The sequence below is a fragment of the Sciurus carolinensis genome, chromosome 1, assembly GCF_902686445.1.
Source record: "Sciurus carolinensis chromosome 1, mSciCar1.2, whole genome shotgun sequence".
In the NCBI taxonomy this organism is placed as follows: Eukaryota; Metazoa; Chordata; class Mammalia; order Rodentia; family Sciuridae; genus Sciurus; species Sciurus carolinensis.
Window position 1 is genome coordinate 158,580,280 of NC_062213.1, and position 17,967 is coordinate 158,598,246.

General features: G+C 33.4%; 1 protein-coding gene across 9 annotated transcripts in view; it reads left to right on the plus strand.

The window, feature by feature from the left end:
- Dock7 (dedicator of cytokinesis 7) overlaps positions 1 to 17,967 on the plus strand; it is a 226,457-nt gene that overhangs the window by 61,805 nt on the left and 146,685 nt on the right. For all 9 annotated transcript variants that reach the window (XR_007108752.1, XM_047552901.1, XM_047552908.1 and 6 more), the window contains exons 13-14: positions 2,951 to 3,044; positions 4,100 to 4,262. Coding sequence is in view for 8 of the 9 variants with exons in the window: in XM_047552901.1 (XP_047408857.1) it covers positions 2,951 to 3,044; positions 4,100 to 4,262 (257 nt within the window). In the remaining variant the exon portion in view is untranslated. The remainder of the gene's footprint in view (positions 1 to 2,950; positions 3,045 to 4,099; positions 4,263 to 17,967) is intronic.

Here is a 17,967-nt window from a genome sequence, read left to right on the forward strand (position 1 = left end):
CTTCATTCTGAGGTGTTACTTTAAGGAATTCTTTAATTATAATTTGAGAGGACAAGGGCAGAATGTGCATCGAATTGATAGCAATCTACTTGAAGCTCCTTTCTCTATAACAGATCAGTAGTATTCATAGGTGGTTCCTCTGAGACACTTCAATGGAGAGAAAGCAGATGATAATCATCTAGTAAAAGAAAGCATCTAGAGAAGGCTACAACTGAGTGTTACCTGGATAAAGTGATAGGCCAAATACAGGTAGAAACCAGAGCAATAGATTAATCTGATATAATAACACAGACTTGGAGATATGATGCTTCTTTGTCTTTCTACTTCTTCAGCTGCTATGTCACTTCTGCTACTATTTATACAGCTTTCTTTCTTTTTTTTTTTGTTGGTGTTGGGGATTGAACCCAGGGCATCGTGCTTGACAGACAAGCACTGTACGAACTGAGCTATATCCTCAGGCCACCGCTTTCTTTTTATTTCATCAACCTACTATATCATTGAACTGGTACAGTAAAACAAAATCAATAAGCCAACTACCCCTCTCCTGTTTAGCCAACGAATATATTTGGAGTATTCACCATGTAACAGATACTATTTAAAAAAAATTGAATTGGATTTATTTTAAAATTTATATATAAAACCCAAAATTATACATATTAATAAGGATAATATGGTACTCCATTATATGTATACATTGTAAATCTTTAAATGAGGTTAAAACATTTTTCTCCTTAAACATTTATCTTTTCCATATTGTGAAAATTTACAATATATACTTCTTTGTGAAATGTGATGTTCATTATTTTCTATAATCACCCTACTGAGCTATATAGCACACTAGTAGACACTGTTTTAAATACTGGTAACTGGAAATTAGCATTAAGGACTTCTGAAAACTTAAATAATTACTGGAAACATGGAGCAATAGAAAGGAAAGCATTTGCAATTTACTTTCTGAAGTTCTGCATTACATTTTTTTTAAGCCATGAGCATGTACTATTATAAGTATTTTTAAATAACTAGAAAATTATACATCACACAAATGCAAATTAAGTAAAAGGCAGAGATACAATTTTAGCTAAGTAGAATTCAAGGCACAAATTTCACTTAAATGAGACACAGAAAGCAGTTTCCCTCCTACTTTATGAGAGATTACTATCTATAGTTGGGATGATATAGTAATCAAGAGTGTTTATGTAGAGATTTAAAGTGTTTCAAACCAAAAATAATTAGAAGTATGTGAAGATTTTAAAACAAACTCAAACTGACACATTTGTTTTAGAGACATTTATTCTATACATTGATAGCTTCATGAGTTATCTAGCCTCAGGAGTATACAACTGTAAATAAGCAATGACGAGGGGGCACGGGTCAGCTAGACTACTCCAGTGAACCTGTGTTTGAAGGTTGACTGGGATCAGCTGATCTAGCCTGACTTCTGGTAATACTGAAATGACTCAGCTCTGTTCCATGGCTCTGAACTTTTGCTCTTATCTTCTAGCAGGTTAGTTTGCTTAAGTTCTCATAGCAGTGCCAGAAATTCAAGAGAGAGAGAAAGAGAGAGAGAGAGAGAGAAAGAAAGCTAAATTGTGCAAATGCTTTCTAAGTTCTTTTGCATATATTTGCTTACTGGTCAAAGAAAGGCATGTGGCCAAATCTAGAGAAGAGAATTATGCCACAAGCAGCAAAAGTCACAGAAATAGGACATAAAGGATAGAGGCCAGTGGTATAATTTAATAGGTTAAGTAAATAGAAGTAATTTAGTCTGAATATATTATGAATAAGGACTATTTAACCATCTATATTAATTCTGTAGTCAAAAGGAGAGAATTTATTCTTTCAGTAACTGATGAACATTTATCTTAGGTCACTGAAGAATCTTCTTTAACTATAACCCAAATAAGAGTAAAAACTGTTTTAAAGGTACTAACAAAAAACTATAACCACTTAGAAATTAAAAATCATTTCCCAAATAATGGGATAAAAGAAGATCTATTCTGTCTCCAGTTTAGAATATAATAATGAACAAATGGAGTATGTCTCTAGGTAAGCTCATGGTAACAAAGTAGTCTTGCATAAAATTCAGGTTAATGTGTGAAATATACAAATAAGACAATAAAATGTCAAAAACATGTGGATTGGATTAAATACTGACTCTTTGGTAAAGGAATAAAATCAACCCCAAGTTATTTAAATTATAAGAAAAAAGAAAATATTAACATAAAATTGAAAATTTCATATTATTTAGATTTTTTTTAGTCTTTTTCCATATTGATTGAGATCATTTTAGAGTTTTTTTTTTTTTCCCCTAATCCTGGTCTTACTATCAGGACAGTTATGCTTTTTCTTTCTTTCTTTTTTTTTTTGTGGTGCTGGGATTTGAACCCAGGGCCTCGTGTTCACAAGGCAAGCACTCTACCAACTTAGCTATATCCCCAGCCCTATGCTTTTTCTTAACAGCAGTTTTATTGTTGTTTTTTCTTTTATAAAAAAATTTAACCAATATGTACATTTTGCATTTGAGAAATTAAGTAATATAATGTTGAAAAGACAAATATGAACTCAAGTGTAACAAATTTATAAGACTGTTATATATTTTTACATTTTACATTACACTGCTTTTTGGTTCTGTTTTGTATCTCTATTCCTTTTTTTCTTCATCTACCTCTAACTTGTATTGGTTTTCTATATTTTATGGTATTCTATAATACTTGATAGGTATAGATAATGAACTATAAGGAAATCAAAAGATAATGCTATCACAAATCTCAGTAAAATTTGAAAGCACAACAGAAAAGGAAATAAGTTGGGATATTTATACTCATTAATTGAATTTTTCATTCTGCCTGCATTATAGAAAAATTGCATGCTTTTTAGCAAGCAATGTAAATGTATTTCTGTCTACTATATTTGTTTTACTATGTCCTTTTATCTCTATCATTGAAATCAGGAAGGAGACCGTTTAAGTGATGAAGACCTGTATAAATTCCTTGCTGATATGAGGAGACCATCTTCTGTCTTACGGCGACTGAGACCCATTACAGGTATTTTCAAATATTTGAGTACATTCGATTACAACTATTGTCATCACTAATATATTATTTACAATTATGCATTTCTTATTTTCACTTATTTGGCCCATATATATTTCTATGATCAATATCTGTAAGTCTTCATCTTATTAACTATCATGTGTTCTAATAATTTAGATGTAAGATTAGCACCTTTGATAATTTGAGTTCTAAAATGAGAATGATGAGTAATATTCTGGCTTAAAATTATTTTCTAGAGGGAAAAAAGTGCACATGGAAAGCTAAATATTCAGAAACAGATTCATATTATGATTGGAACAAACCATACCAGAGTAAAGCTGTTTTGAAATCTGCTAAGTCAAAATAAATCATTTAACCTTGAACTGTTAGCTTATTCCTGTATGTGTTTCTCTTTTTAAAATTCTTCTTCATTCCTTCCCATTCATTATTCATAAAGCATTTATTATTTTATATGCATTTATGCATGTATTAATAATTTCTAAGTTTGAGACTCAATAAAATAAAATGATTAAAAGGTCTGAGATGATAGTAATTTGGTTTCTGTAGTATTTTTCCCAGACTTCCTGCATAACAGTTTCTCAGTTCTTCCAAAAACATTTTTATTATTGTGATAGTCAACTTTCTATCAGTATGATAGATTATGTGAGAAAAGTATACTTCAAAGGAGGAAAGATTTATTTTGGCTCTTAATTTCAAAGGTTTTGGTCCATGGTTGATTGGATTTGTTGCTTTTGGGCCTGTTGTGAGGCAGTACATTATGGGGGGAAACATATGGTGGAACAAATCTGCTTACTTCATGGCAACTGTAAAGCAAAAAGAGAGAAAGGGGCTGGGTCTCAATATCTTCTTCATGGGCACACCTGCAAGGACCTAACTTCTTTCACTAAGCCCCACCTCCTAAAGGTTCCACCACTTCCTAATAGTGCCACATGCTGGCCACCAACCCTTTAACACAGAGCCTTTGGGGGACAGTTCAGATCCAAAATATGCCAATCATTGAGTTTTTATTTATTATGATTACATTGTTCTTATATTTTGATATGTAGCTCAGCTGAAGATAGACATTTCTCCTGCACCTGAAAATCCTCATTATTGCCTAACCCCGGAGCTGCTTCAAGTGAAGCTTTATCCTGACAGTAGAGTCAGACCTACCAGAGAAATTTTGGAGTTTCCTGCCAGAGATGTCTATGTTCCAAACACTACTTACAGGTAAGAGATTTTTGGAGACTTCTGATATAAATTATTATATATTCTAAAAGTATTATATTATACTAAAGTAAAGCTAGAAAGAAACTGTCCTAGAAACTTGTGTTAACTTTGTTACTTATTCCATTGCTCAGTGCACAATTTTGGTTAATAGCTGTTGTGTATAAAGCTGTTACTGTGTGCCAGGTATAATGTTAATTACCTTACATGCATTATCTTACTTAATCCTTATACTTTTTGTAGGTGTCACCTTCATTTTAGAGGTGAATAAACCAAGGAATAGAGGGTTTCAAAATATTGCTGAGCTTCATTCTTTAGTATGGTGGTGGCTGGCATTTGATTCCTGGGCTGTAGAGTAAAACATTTGAACTCCTAATTCATATATTTTCTCAAATGTTTATTATTAGCAGAATCTAGTATTACAGGTGAATCAAATTTACATATTTACATTATTTTCTAACAGTTAGTCAAAGATATTGGTTGAGTATATACTACCTAGAGAATACTAGACACAAAGTAGTTGAATATAACTTTTCAGGCAGAACACTATAAACTTGAGGAATAGCATTTACTTATACTCCTGATGAATGATGCTCCCTTTATGAATGCTGAGACCATGACACTGTATGTGTACTGAGATAGCCAATGGAGCAGCTCAGATATAACATTCTGAAATAGAATTTTGAATTTCATTTCAGACTTCCCCATCCTAATATATTTTACTACCAATTACCAAGTTCCTGAAGAAAAAAAATTTTGAAATCATGATTTCTCTCTTTTCCTTACCCCAACACTATTCAGCTAAGTTACATAGGCTCTACTTTCAAATTGTATCCTGAATCCAATACTTCTTATCACTTCCACCTTTTAAAAATTCTAGTCTAAGGCACTAGTAGATCAGCACTGTCAAGTAGAAATACAATGGGAACTACATTTGTAATTTAAAATTTTATAGTTACTACATTTAAAAAAGAATCAAGTGAAATTAATTTTAATTATGTTAACCTAGTGTATAAAAATATCACTTCCACTTCAACATGTAATAAACATAAAAACTTGGTATTTTACATTTTTTTCCTAGTAAAAGTTTTCAAAATCTGGTGTGTGTTTTATACTTAAAGCACACTACAGTTCAGATGATCTGTATTTCAAATGTTTAATAACCATGTGGGACTAGAAGCTACCATACTGAATAATTGTTGATGTCAGATTTTGCTAAAGTTTTCTAATTTGGTCATTTTATTTCTATCCCCAACTCAAGTCAACTCCCAATATTGCATCTGAAAAGATCTTTAAAAGTTACGAGTTTATTCTGTCTAAAACTCTCAAGTGACTTCCATTAAAAGCAAAAAAGAATGTTTTTCATAATAGTCTATAAGACTACTTGATCTGGCTCCTTTCTCTAATTCCATGTATTGTTACTCTGCTTTATTCTTTTCATTTTAACCTTAGTGGCCTTTCTGTTCATCCTTGAAAAAACAATTCTATTCTGCCTAAGACTTTTCCATTAGCTTTTTACTCTGCCTTTTTGTTGTCTCCATATTTTAACATGACTTATTTCCTTATCAGACATGCATCTGCTTCTATATCACCTTCTAGAGAGGCTTATCCTCATCATCCTAATTAAAAAGATCCTCTGTTTTCCTCCTCTGCCTCTTTACCTTATTTTATATTTATCATTATCTGGGGGTTATAATATTTAATTATGTGATCATTTTTTGTTTTTCTCACTTGAGTGTAATTACTGTGAAGGGCAGGATATTGTGTGTCTTATTTACCACTATATTTCCAGAGTCTATAATGGTATTCATCTCATAGAAAGCATACAATACATATTTATTCTGTGAATTAAAAAATACAAGGAACTGTAGAGTGGTAGAAGAATGGGGTTGAAAATCATACAGATGTAACTGTTTACTATTTGGATGACATAGGGCAAATTACTTTATTGGTTACTCTGTTTTCATAGTAATAAAATGTGAGATAGTAATACCTGTTTTCTTTTGGATGAGTGCAGAGCACAAAATGTAATTGATACTTAATGTGAGTTAAATTCCTGGAGCTTGCAACCTAAGCAAGAATATATAATAAAGAAAAATAATATTTATATGTGTGTATGTATACACTTATTTATATAGCTTTAAAAAGAAACAAAGTAGTACAAACTATTTTACAAGTTGTATATGTGCCTATTTACAAGGACCTGGAATTAGAAAGACTATATAGTCCAAGATTTATATTGGACAATTTAGAAATCCTCAACTCCTACTTCTTATCTAGTAAGCAGTTCCAGCTAAAGCATACCCACCTTGTGTTTATCTATCTTGCTTTTGCTTGAATTATTTCAAATGCAGAGAAAATGGAAATTGGGAACTTTGAGTTATCTATTCTTTCATTTTCCTTGTAATCATCATTTATTTACATATTTGTACTTTCAAAAGAATTATGAGTGTACTTAAATTCATAGAATGAGACTTACTGTAAACAGAGATCTTTCATCCTGCTTCTGCCAGCCTTTCCTCACTCTGAGGTCTAATCTTCAGCAGTAAGCAGTGATAACTTTATACTCCTTATTTCTAAACAATATGTTTATGCTGCACTATCTTTTCTTTTTCTTTGTATATTTATTTTTTTGTGGTGTTCATGCATCACTAGAAAAGTGCTCTATCACTCCGCTATATCACCAGCTTTATTCTGCTGTTTCTTTTTCTTTTTTGGTACTAGGGATTGAACCCAGGGTTGCTTAGCCACTGAGACATATCCTCAGCCCTTTTTTATTTTTTATTTTGAGACAGGGTTTCAACGAATTGCATAGGGCATTGCTAAGTTGTTGAAGATGACTTTGAGCTCACGATCCTCCTGCCTTAGCCTTCTGAGCTACTGTGTACCACCATGCTTGATTTATGCTCCTATTTCTTGATCATTTTTTACTTCTATAGTTTCAGAAAATGTCTGTTGACTATTATAGAAAATGTAGCTCTTCCATCTTCCCTCACAAATAATATGTATACTTGTCATATCTTCATCTCCAAATAAATCAGTTTTCATTAAATAAATGTTAACTTTTATCTTTCTGAGTATTATGTAACTGTTTTCACAACCAAGGCATATAGAATACTATGATTTTCTTTCCTTCATTTGTTTTTTATATTTATTTTACCCCTAGAGTCAGTAGTTATATTATCTTGTTTTTCTACTTTTCTCTGTGATATCACCAAGACTCTGTAAGACTTCTTGTAGTACAGCGAAATATGCCAGATAATGAATTATTTTCTCTCTTGCAACTTCCTTGCAGAGAAGTTTTTCAGGCTTCCTGGGCTTACTGTATGGTTGACATCATGGAGCCTTTTGACCATTATTTTGGAATTTCTGTTTACATTTCTTTTGCAGTGGAGTCCTGGTTACCATATTTTTCTTTTTTGGTTTACTCATTTTTCTGAAAGCTTTCATTATCTTCCTAAGATAGGATGTGTGGAATGTAAATTTTTTTTTTTTTAATATCTTTATAATGGACTGGGGTTGTGGCTCAGTGGTGGAGTGCTTGCCTAGCATGTGTGAGGCACTTGTTTCGATTCTCAGCACTGCATATAAATAAATTAAATAAAGGTCCATCAATAACTAAAAAAAATTTAAAAAAAGAATCTTTGTATGTGACAGTCTTAATTTAAATTTTTTTTGAGATGGGGGATGTTGCTATGTTGCCCAGCCTGGTCTTGAACTCCTGGGCTCAGGGGAACTTTGTGCCTCAGCCTTCTGAGTTGCTGGAACTACAGTTGTGCATCTAAGCGCCTAGTTCTGTATCTTTATTCTTACTCCCAGATTAATAGTTGTGGTAGGTACAAACTTATAAGTTAATAAATAATTTACTGTCAGAAGTTTAAAAATGTACTTTCTTCTTCCTTTAATAGTAATAGTATTAGTAGTCTGATATGATTTATGAAGAAAACAAGTAGAATTGTGGTTAATATATTTTGTTGGCTTTTCTTGTTGTTGCTACTGTTTTGCTTGAAATTTCCTTCTTGTTTTAAAAAGACAGTGGTTATAAAGTTGTGACCAAAGTCATTTTTCACATTATATAAAGAAATAATTATTTTTATGTCGCTTGAAATGGTATGACTGTATAGCTTCTGAAGAATTGGGAGATAAACTATAACTCATAGTTTATAATGCTATTTCATTTTTAAAAATAATTTCTTAAAAACTGAGATTAAATATTTTCCTTCTTTTAACATGGTGATAATAAAATTACCTATGTCTTAGAAATTTGTGAAGATTAGATACATGTAAAGTTGCTGGAACATATTAAGTGCTCCATAGAAGTTAGTTGTTATTGTTCTTGTTTTGTTAGATTACATTTACCCCTGCATTATACAACTTGAGAGAGATTTATTTGAAAAGCACAAGGGGGTCTGGGCTTTTAAGGTATACATAAAAGAAAGAATGGTTTAAAAAGGGAGATTATCAAAGTCAGCATTGGTCTGCTTTGTATTATTGTTTGAACCTTTAATGTCCATGATGCCTGAAAACCAAATTATTTACAATGTTTATTCTACTTCATACCATTAGAAAGATTTGATCTCATGGAAAGGATTTTGTTGCCACCCGCAGCAACAATCCTGTGGTAATTTATCGGAGGTGGACTGGAAATGAACTACTTCTATTATCTTTATCTGGGCTACTTCCTTGCTCACTTGCTTGTTCGCTAGTTTATAGAGGAAGAGAGGCTTTGCTTACTTTTAGTTTTAGAGGAAGAGAGGCTTTGAGAGGAAGAGAGGCTTTGCTTAGAGGAAGAGAGACTTTGCTTAGAAGAAGAGAGATTTTGCTTAATTTTAGAGATGCTACTCTTTCAGAGAGGCTATGCTTATCAAAGAGGCTATTTCTTAGAGGTCTGCTGCTTCTTCTTAGAGGTGTGTCCTGCATCCTGCGTCCTAAAGGTGCGTGCTAGAGGTGCGTGCTATCAGAGGTGCTTTCTATCAGAGGTGCTTCTTAGTGGTGCGTCCTGTGACCTGCAACCCGCGATCTAGAGATGTGTTCTTAGTTCCGCATTCTGCGATCTGCAACCTAGAGTTGTCTGCTTAGTCCTTCGTTCTGCGAACTGCAACCTTTATTCTGCCATCTCCTCCCAGGTGAAGAGAATGTCTTATATACACTAAGGCAGCTAATCAGCTTAGGATTAAGTAGCATGGTTGGAGCATGTGCCATGGTACCAATCAAGAAACAATGGGGAACATCTGTTGACCACTAGTGCAGAGGAGACATTAACTAATCAGGCAAAAGTAGATCATGCCGTGTTAACACTAATTATGCGCCACCTCTTGGCTCAACGCCAGCCGCCATCCTAGGGCTCTCTGCAGGATTTATAGTTTATTAAGGGAAAAAAAAAAAAAAGCGACTTGAGTTGTTGCTTGGTGGTGAAGCACTTGCCTGGCATATGTGAGGCCCTGGGTTTGATACTCAGCACCACATATAAATAAATAAAATAAAAGCTTCATTGACAACTAAAAAACAAACAAACAAAAAAACAAACTTTAGCATATCTAGAAAAACTTGCATAGAAATAATTTTGAAAGGAAGATGTATATCAGTTTCACCAATAATTTATAGAACATTCTATAAATATTGGCTGAGTGATTGTATGGGACAATGATGATGATAATAATCTTCTAGCCCATTCAGATTTTTAAAAAGTTTTTAAAATTGTAGGTGGACACAGTACCTTTATTTTATTTATTTATTTTTATGAGGTGCTGAGGATGGAACCCAGTGCCTCACATGTGCCAGGTGAGCACTCTACCACTGAGCCACAACCCCAACCCAACCTTTCAGATTCTTTTTATCTTCTCTGGAATATTTTAGGATAAGTCTTAATTTCTGATTGTACAAACCAGTGATCGTTATGTAAATCTATATGTGTGCATTTCCCCAGTGAATAATGTTTAAAATAGAAAGTAAAGTTGATGGGTCCTTTTAGTTTAAAAATGGTTGTTATCACATAAACTCTAGTGCTTGCATAGAACCAATATGATTATCTCAGTTTTTTTTTTTTTTCTTTGTGGTGTTGGGGATTGAACCCAGGGCCTTGTGCTTGACAAGCAAGCACTCTATAAACTAAGCTGTATCCCCAGCCCCTATCTCAGTCTTATAGATGACAGAGCTGAAATTCTAGTGTTTACATTGTATCTGAGAAAACTAGGAATTTAAGCATTTTTTATGTAGGTTTAAAATAAATAAAAAAAATATTTACACATAGTATTTAGTTTTAGTAAGAAATTTAAGAGGATTGTTAAGTGCCTCATGGGGTAAAAATGATTAAAAAATTCACATTTGATGTAGACCAATGGTACAAAATAGAAGACACAGAGACAGACCCAAATAAATATAGTTATCTCATACTAGACAAAGATCCCAAAAATATACATTGGAGAAAAGATAGCCTATTCAACAAACAGTACTGGGAAAACTTGAAATCCATATGTAACAAAATGAAATTAAACCTCTATCTCTCACCCTGCACAAAAATCAACTCAAAGTGGATTAGAACAGAGACCCTACTTTGCATCTAAAAGAAGAAAAAGTAGGCCTAAATCTTCATCATGTTGGCCTAGGACCTGACTTCCTCAACAAGACTCCTAACGTGCAAGAAGTAAAATCAAGAATCAATAAATGGGGGCTGGGGAGATAGCTCAGCTGGGTAGAGTGCTTGCCTCACAAGCACAAGGGCCTCAGTTCGATCCCCAGTACCGCAAAAAAAAAATAAATAAATAAAAAAAAATCAATAAATGGGATATTCAAACTAAAAAGCTTCTTCTTAGCAAAGGAAACAATAATGTGAAGAGAGAGCCTGCAGAGTGGGAAAAAATCTTTACCACACTCACCTCAGATAGAGCACTAATCTCTAGGATATATAAAGAACTCAAAAAACTTAGCACCAAAAAAACCAAATAATCCAATCAATAAATGGGCTAAGGAACTGAACAGATACTTCACAGAAGAAATGCAGTAGATCCACAAATATATGAAAACATCTCTTGCAATTAGAGAAATGCAGATCAAAACTAAAGATTTCACTCCATTCAGAATGGCAATTATCAAGAATACAAACAATAATAAGTGCTGGTGAGGATGTGGGGAAAAGGTATACTCATACATTGTTGGTGGGACTGCAGATTGGTGCAACCATTTTGGAAAGCAGTATGGAGATTCCTGAGAAAACTTGGAATAGAACCACCATTTGACCCAGCTATCCCACTCCTCAGTTTATATCCAAAGAACTTTAAATCAGCATACTACAGTGACACAGCCACATTAATGTTTATAGGAACTCAATTCAAAATAGCAAAACTATGTAACCAATTTAGATGTCCTTCAACAGATGAATGGATAAAGAAAATGGAATATTACTCAGTCTTAAAAAAGAATGAAATTATGGCATTTGCAGGTAAATGGATGGAACTAGAGAATATCATGCTAAGTGAAATAAGCCAATCTCAAGAAACCAAAGGTCAAATGTTTTTTCTGATACGCAGATGCTGATCCATAATGGGAGGTGGGTAGGGAAGAATGAAAGAATTTTGGATTGTATAGAGGGGAGTGAGGGGAAAGGGTGGGTGGTGGGGTTGGAAAGGATAGTAGAATGAGACAGACATTATTACCCTATATGCATGTATGAAAAAACATTTTTTTAAATAATTGAATAAATGGACATGATTGAATTAAACATTTGACGTGAAAAGCCACAAGAAAAAGAGCTATATTCTGAAAGTGACAGGTTTGCCATTATTTAATATTTTTCACTTCCAATTTTTATTATGCCTACTGTGTATTTAAACTCTACAGAATATATTTAAATTTATTTTGTTTATTATACACATTTGAAATACACTTTTAAAGACATTATTGGAATTTCATTAGAGATTTTTACATTTAAGTAACAAACTGACATTTTTCCCCACATGCATTGGTCACTTATTTTAAATGGGTTAACTCAGGAGGACCTGATTTTTCCAAATCCTTTACAGGAGTAAATGGGTATATATAGATGTATGGTCATTTCTAGCCATCAGGAAATAAATGAGTTGTTTTTATTGAGCCAAACAATAAAGGTTTACATCAAATGATTCCTTTTTCAATGAAATACTTGTGCTATCACAGAATCATAGAAAAAATAATAGTGCAACTTTTACCTTACCACAACCAAATAACAGGCCTTTTCTTATTGGCAGGAAAAAGAAATTCTTTACGGAATATCTTAAACCATCTGAAAGTCAGATAAATGTAATTTGTTGTGCCAAATTGTTACTTGACCAACACTGTTGGATTTGAGCTGTAATAGATCAAGGTACATCTAATTGAGCAAATGCTTATGTGTTTTGTTGACATCCAGTTTTTTAAGAGTTATGTCCACAGAGCACATGATATTCTTGGCAGGATTTTTTTAGTTACCCTCTTTCCCAACAATAGCCTAGGTGTAATCAAACCTGTTGAATTCTGTTATCCTTATTTTTCTATCCAATTTTGTGTGTGTGTGTGTGTGTGTGTGTGTGTGTGTGTGTGTGTGTTGTTGTTGTTGTTGTTATTGGGAGAGATTATAGCTAGAAAGTATTACCACGAATATAAGAATAAAGTGGTACAAACGTGGTAACAATCCATGTGAGAAGCAAATAAAAAGATGTAATAGATGATGATCCTGACCTTCACAGTTACAAGGAGTCTCTCTCTTAATAAATCTTTAGTAAATCTATTTTCTAATTTGAACATAGTTTAAACTTTTTGTTGTATAAAATTCCAAACATATACAAGTAAAGAGAAAAGTGTAATTAATTACTGTTACCATTGTCATTCTTTTTTTGGTAGCAGGGATTGAACCCAGGGGTGCTTAACCATTGAACCATATCCCTAGAACTTCTTGAGACAGGACTGGCTTTGGACTTTTGATCCTCCTGCCTCGGCTTTCTGAATTGCTGGGATTATAGGCGTGTGCTGCTGTGCCTGTGCCTGACTTGTCATTTTTGTTTCATCTGTTGTCATACTTGAAAGCAAAGCTTGGACATCATAGCATTTCATTTGTAAGTCCTGCAGTATGTGTTTCTAACAGACATTTTTTAAAAATTAGCCATAATAACAAGTGAAATGTTTATGATCTCTTTATGAATTTATTTTTGTTTTTTTCTAAAGTAGTTTAATAAGCTTATTATAGACTAAATGAACTTTTTAAAATACTTTTTTTAGATGTTGATAGACGTTTATTTTTTGTTCATTTATTCATATGTGGTGCTGAGAATTGAAACCGGTGCCTCACACTTGCCAGGCAAGTGCTTTCCCACTGAGCCACAACCCCAGCCCTAGATTGATGGAACTTTTTAACCTAAAATTTTGTTTCTAGGATTAGCTTGACTAGTCAGACCGAGTAAATATCTACTCTTCCCTTTGAGACATGGGAACCATGTTATTCATGTTTCCGAAACTAGGTTATTATATTATGTTAGGTCTTTCCTTAGAGCTCATTTCCTAATTTTTGTTTTGTTTTGTTTTGTTTTGTTTTTGTTGGTGGATCCTGTGATCTTCATTTTTGGAATAATGTTTTTAAGTACATAAAATAAAATTCATAGGCTAGCAAAAGAAATAAATTATGTTGACTTAATATCAAAATATTAAAGTTGTAATGTTTCTTTATTAGTGAATTAAATAAGATATAGCCTCAGAGGTAAAAAAAGAATATTTTCTAAATATATTACAACAAAACATTTTGAGATATTTGCAATAGTTTTGATATAAAAATATGTGATTTTTATTCATGATAAAGTCTATGTACTGCTAAACACTGCTGTGATTATTAGTTTCTTACATTCAATTTAAGGAAGCACAAACTTCATCTGATTGTTAGTGAAAATTAAGGAACTTTTTTTCCCATTTAAATGTTTGATCACTATTTTAGAGAATATTGGTTTTTGTTTTCAGTTTTAGTGTTCATAGATGCCTCATAATAATGCCACACACTCTGCTATTTTGATTTTTGCTCTAGATATACCACTCTTTTATCTTAATTGGTTCTAGTTTAACTAGTCAAATTCTTGAGTTGAGAGCTGTTTCCTAACATTTTAATATAACCACTCAGGAGTTTTTAGGGGCTTGCCTTTGAAGGTGCCTTGAATGTGTGGAGTCCCAGAGGAAAGGAGTAAAGTTCCAGAAACAGCAGACTGAAAAGAGCAGTTTTGTTCAACTCTCCTAAGAATTTAAAGTATTTTACATGTTATTTTCTTAAAGTAATGTGATAAGTGCTACCTAAGACCAAGTTTTTAAAAATATATGCATATGTTTAAAACATAATGGATCATAAAATCATTCAAATACAGTGTCAGAATTGATTAAAACTACATGAAGGACCTGGGGCTGTAGCTCAGTGGTGCTCTGAGAGCAGAGCGCTTCGCTTGCCTAGCATATGTGAGGCACTGGGTTTGATCCTTAGCACCTATAAAAACAACAAACAAAATAAAGACATGCTATCTACCTACAACTACAAAAAATGTTTAAAAAAATACATGAAGTAGATTTGGCAGGTCATTATTATTCTTATGTTTTGGATGTATAAACTGAGCTGGTTGTTTATTTGAAGATGAACAGTAACAACTTTACATCTTTAAGATTGTAGTTTATTGCTCTTTCAAATAAACCTTATTTATGAGCTATTTTATTGTTCTTAGGGCTAAACACATGAATTTAGAAAAACATCTTTTATGTTTTAGGTAGAATCCTTAATTACATTTTATATTTTCTAAAATGTTGATATCTCATCTAACAAAGGCTTATTATGGGAGATTATTATTCTACTTTCATGACCTTGAACTACACATTTTGCACCAATTGAGTAATTTTACCCTAGATGGTTGGTGCTGAGAATACTTTGGACTTTGATAAAAATGCCAATTGATCCCTTTCTTGGTAGTTTTGAAAACGACAGTGTTGGATAATAACTCAGTAGTACATGCATAAATGCAATGCTTGTTGTTATTAGTGATGGGAAAATACAAAAGGAAATTTAATTATCCTGTAACAGAAGGGAGAATATATAATTATACAAACTTGGAATAGGTTGTCTTTTTTTTTTTTTTTTTTTTGGTACCAGGGTTTGAACCCAGAGGCACTTAATCACTGAGCCACATCCCCAGCCCTTTTTTATATTTTAATTAGAGATAGGGTCTTGTTGAATTGCTTACTGCTGTGCTAAGTTGCTGAGGCTGGCTTTGAACTCTCAATCCTCCTGCCTCAGCCTCCTGAGCTACTGTGATGGGATAAGGTTTGTAAAAGAGGTATTCAATAAATATTGGTTAATGAATACATTTTTGATGAGTGAATGAGTAAATTGTTTACCTTGAGTTATGTTATTGGAAATAAAAAGACAAGCATGAAAACAGGTTGATTGTAGGATGAGAAAATATATAAATAGATTATAAAAGATGACCCTGCAATGAGAAATATGTATACTTGTTCTCAGAATTCATTCTGTTTCAGAGTAAACTTTTCGTATAGAAATTTCTAGTAATTCACTAAAACCAACCATGCTTTTGGAGTTTTTATTACTATTTTTCAGAATTTTTATTAAGATTTTTCAGATTTACTTTTCTGCCTTTTCTTCTCTTAATAAGTACCATTAGGTGACACTAATGCTTCACAGTTGTAGAGGAAGGAACCACCCTTTACGTGGATATTTGTGAAAGAAATAAAATTATTTGCCCCTTAAAGTATAAATTAGACCTACCCAATCAGAAAGAAGTGGTGAGTCATTCAAGATGAATGGAATGCATTAGGAAAGTTTAGAGGGGAGGTTTAAAAGCAGAACATTTTAATTAGAGCAGAGGGTTTATGTTGGGGAAAGGTTGTTAAAGAGGTAATTGATGTCCGATTACCCCAAGAATACTTGGAAGGAATTTGTATTTTGTTATATGGGTTTGTATCTTCTAATTGGGATCTATGTTCTTATATAGGATCTGCAAGTCAATAAAATAAAAGTGATTCATCTTGTAGGAGCATCACATTTTAAAAGATGTTAGAGGAAAGTAACTTTTTATTGAAAATAGATTTGTGGAGTATAAGACACAATTCATTTGCAAGTTTAAGATAAGACCCTAATAAGATATAAGGTAAAATCCTCATAGATTTCTTTTATGGTTTGAATATGAGGACTGACTGGGTGGTAATTATAGGAATGTGGAGCAGGGCTGGAGGATGCACTGGGTGCATGCGCTGGAAGGGTGCATCTTCCCTGTTACCTTTCCCCGTCTCTCTCTCTTTTTCTCATTGCTTCCTGGCTGCCAGGCAGGGAGCAGCTTCCTTCCACTGTACCCTTCTCCCATGATGCAATACCTCACCTTGGGCTCCATTCAAACTAGGATGTATTGATTTGATTACAGCTCTCATAATTAATCATTTACATCTGAGAATTCCTGCATTAACAGGAGCTTTGAGGGGCACCTCTTACCCAAACCAGAACAGGATCTTATTAAGATCTTACTTTAAATCCTAGGAGTCCAAGATTTAAATCTGAGGCAACCCACCTTGGAGCAATGGAGTCGGCCATCTATAAGCTGAGACCTCTGAAACCCTGAGCCCCTAATAGGCTTTTCTTTCTCTGAGTGTTCTTGTTGGGTATTTTGGTCACAGCAGTGAAAAAGCTGACTAAAACAGATTCCAAAAGAAATTTATGCTTATAGCAAGTCATTTTATCCTGTAACTACAGAACTTTTAAGGACATGTTTTTATTATCCTCAGCTGTTGTACTTCTTCAGTAGACGAGCTTGAAAAACACAAGTCAGATTAGTTTGCTTTTATACATTTGTTTTAGGAAGATTCAGGGAGAGAGACAAAATTAGGAGGTCAGGAACAACTATTTAGATAATTTAGGACTCAGAATAAGGACAATCCTTGAGAAAAAAGTTTTTATCAGTTAAGAGACATTTCCATAGAAGGTTGTATTGGACTTGGTGGCTTATGGCATATATTGTTTACAAAGTTAAGTGAAAAGCCCTAGGAGCATGGTAGAAATATTAATGGATATAAAGAAGTTAGGAGGATGGGCTGGGGTTGTGGCTCAGTGGTAGCATGCTTGCCTAGCACTCATGATGCCCTGGGTTCAATCCTCAGCATCACATAAAAATAGAATAAAGGTATTGGGTCACCTATAACTAAAAAATATATTTAAAAAAAAAAAGAAGTTAGGAGGAGAGTGTGAAGTGTACAAAGGAAGAAAGGAAGAGAGAAAGGGTTGAAAGGGATCACAGAGACAGTGAAGGACTGGTGTATTTATTTGATATGTTGAATTTGAGGAGACTATAGACTATCAAAGGGAGAAATAGCAGGTAGACAATGTAAGAAGGGGAACTGAAAAGAGACCTGGTATGAGCATGTAGATTTTGAAGTTTATTCATGGAAGATAGATGAATCCATGAGGGTAGATAGAATTGTCTGAGTACTGGAATAGAAAAGATGACTAAAGGTTGTGTGTTGGTCCACAGTACTAAATAGAAGGAAGGAGTAGGGTTTACAAAGATGGATCCAGGAAAAGGACAGTCAATGGAGTGTATAGTGATATTCTGGAAGCAAAATGAAGGTTAAAATAACAAAAAGAGGATATTGCTATTGGTAAGTTTTAGATATTATCAAAGGTAAAGTAGGCTGAGAAAGTCCATTAGGTTAGATAGCTATTTGTGGTGAG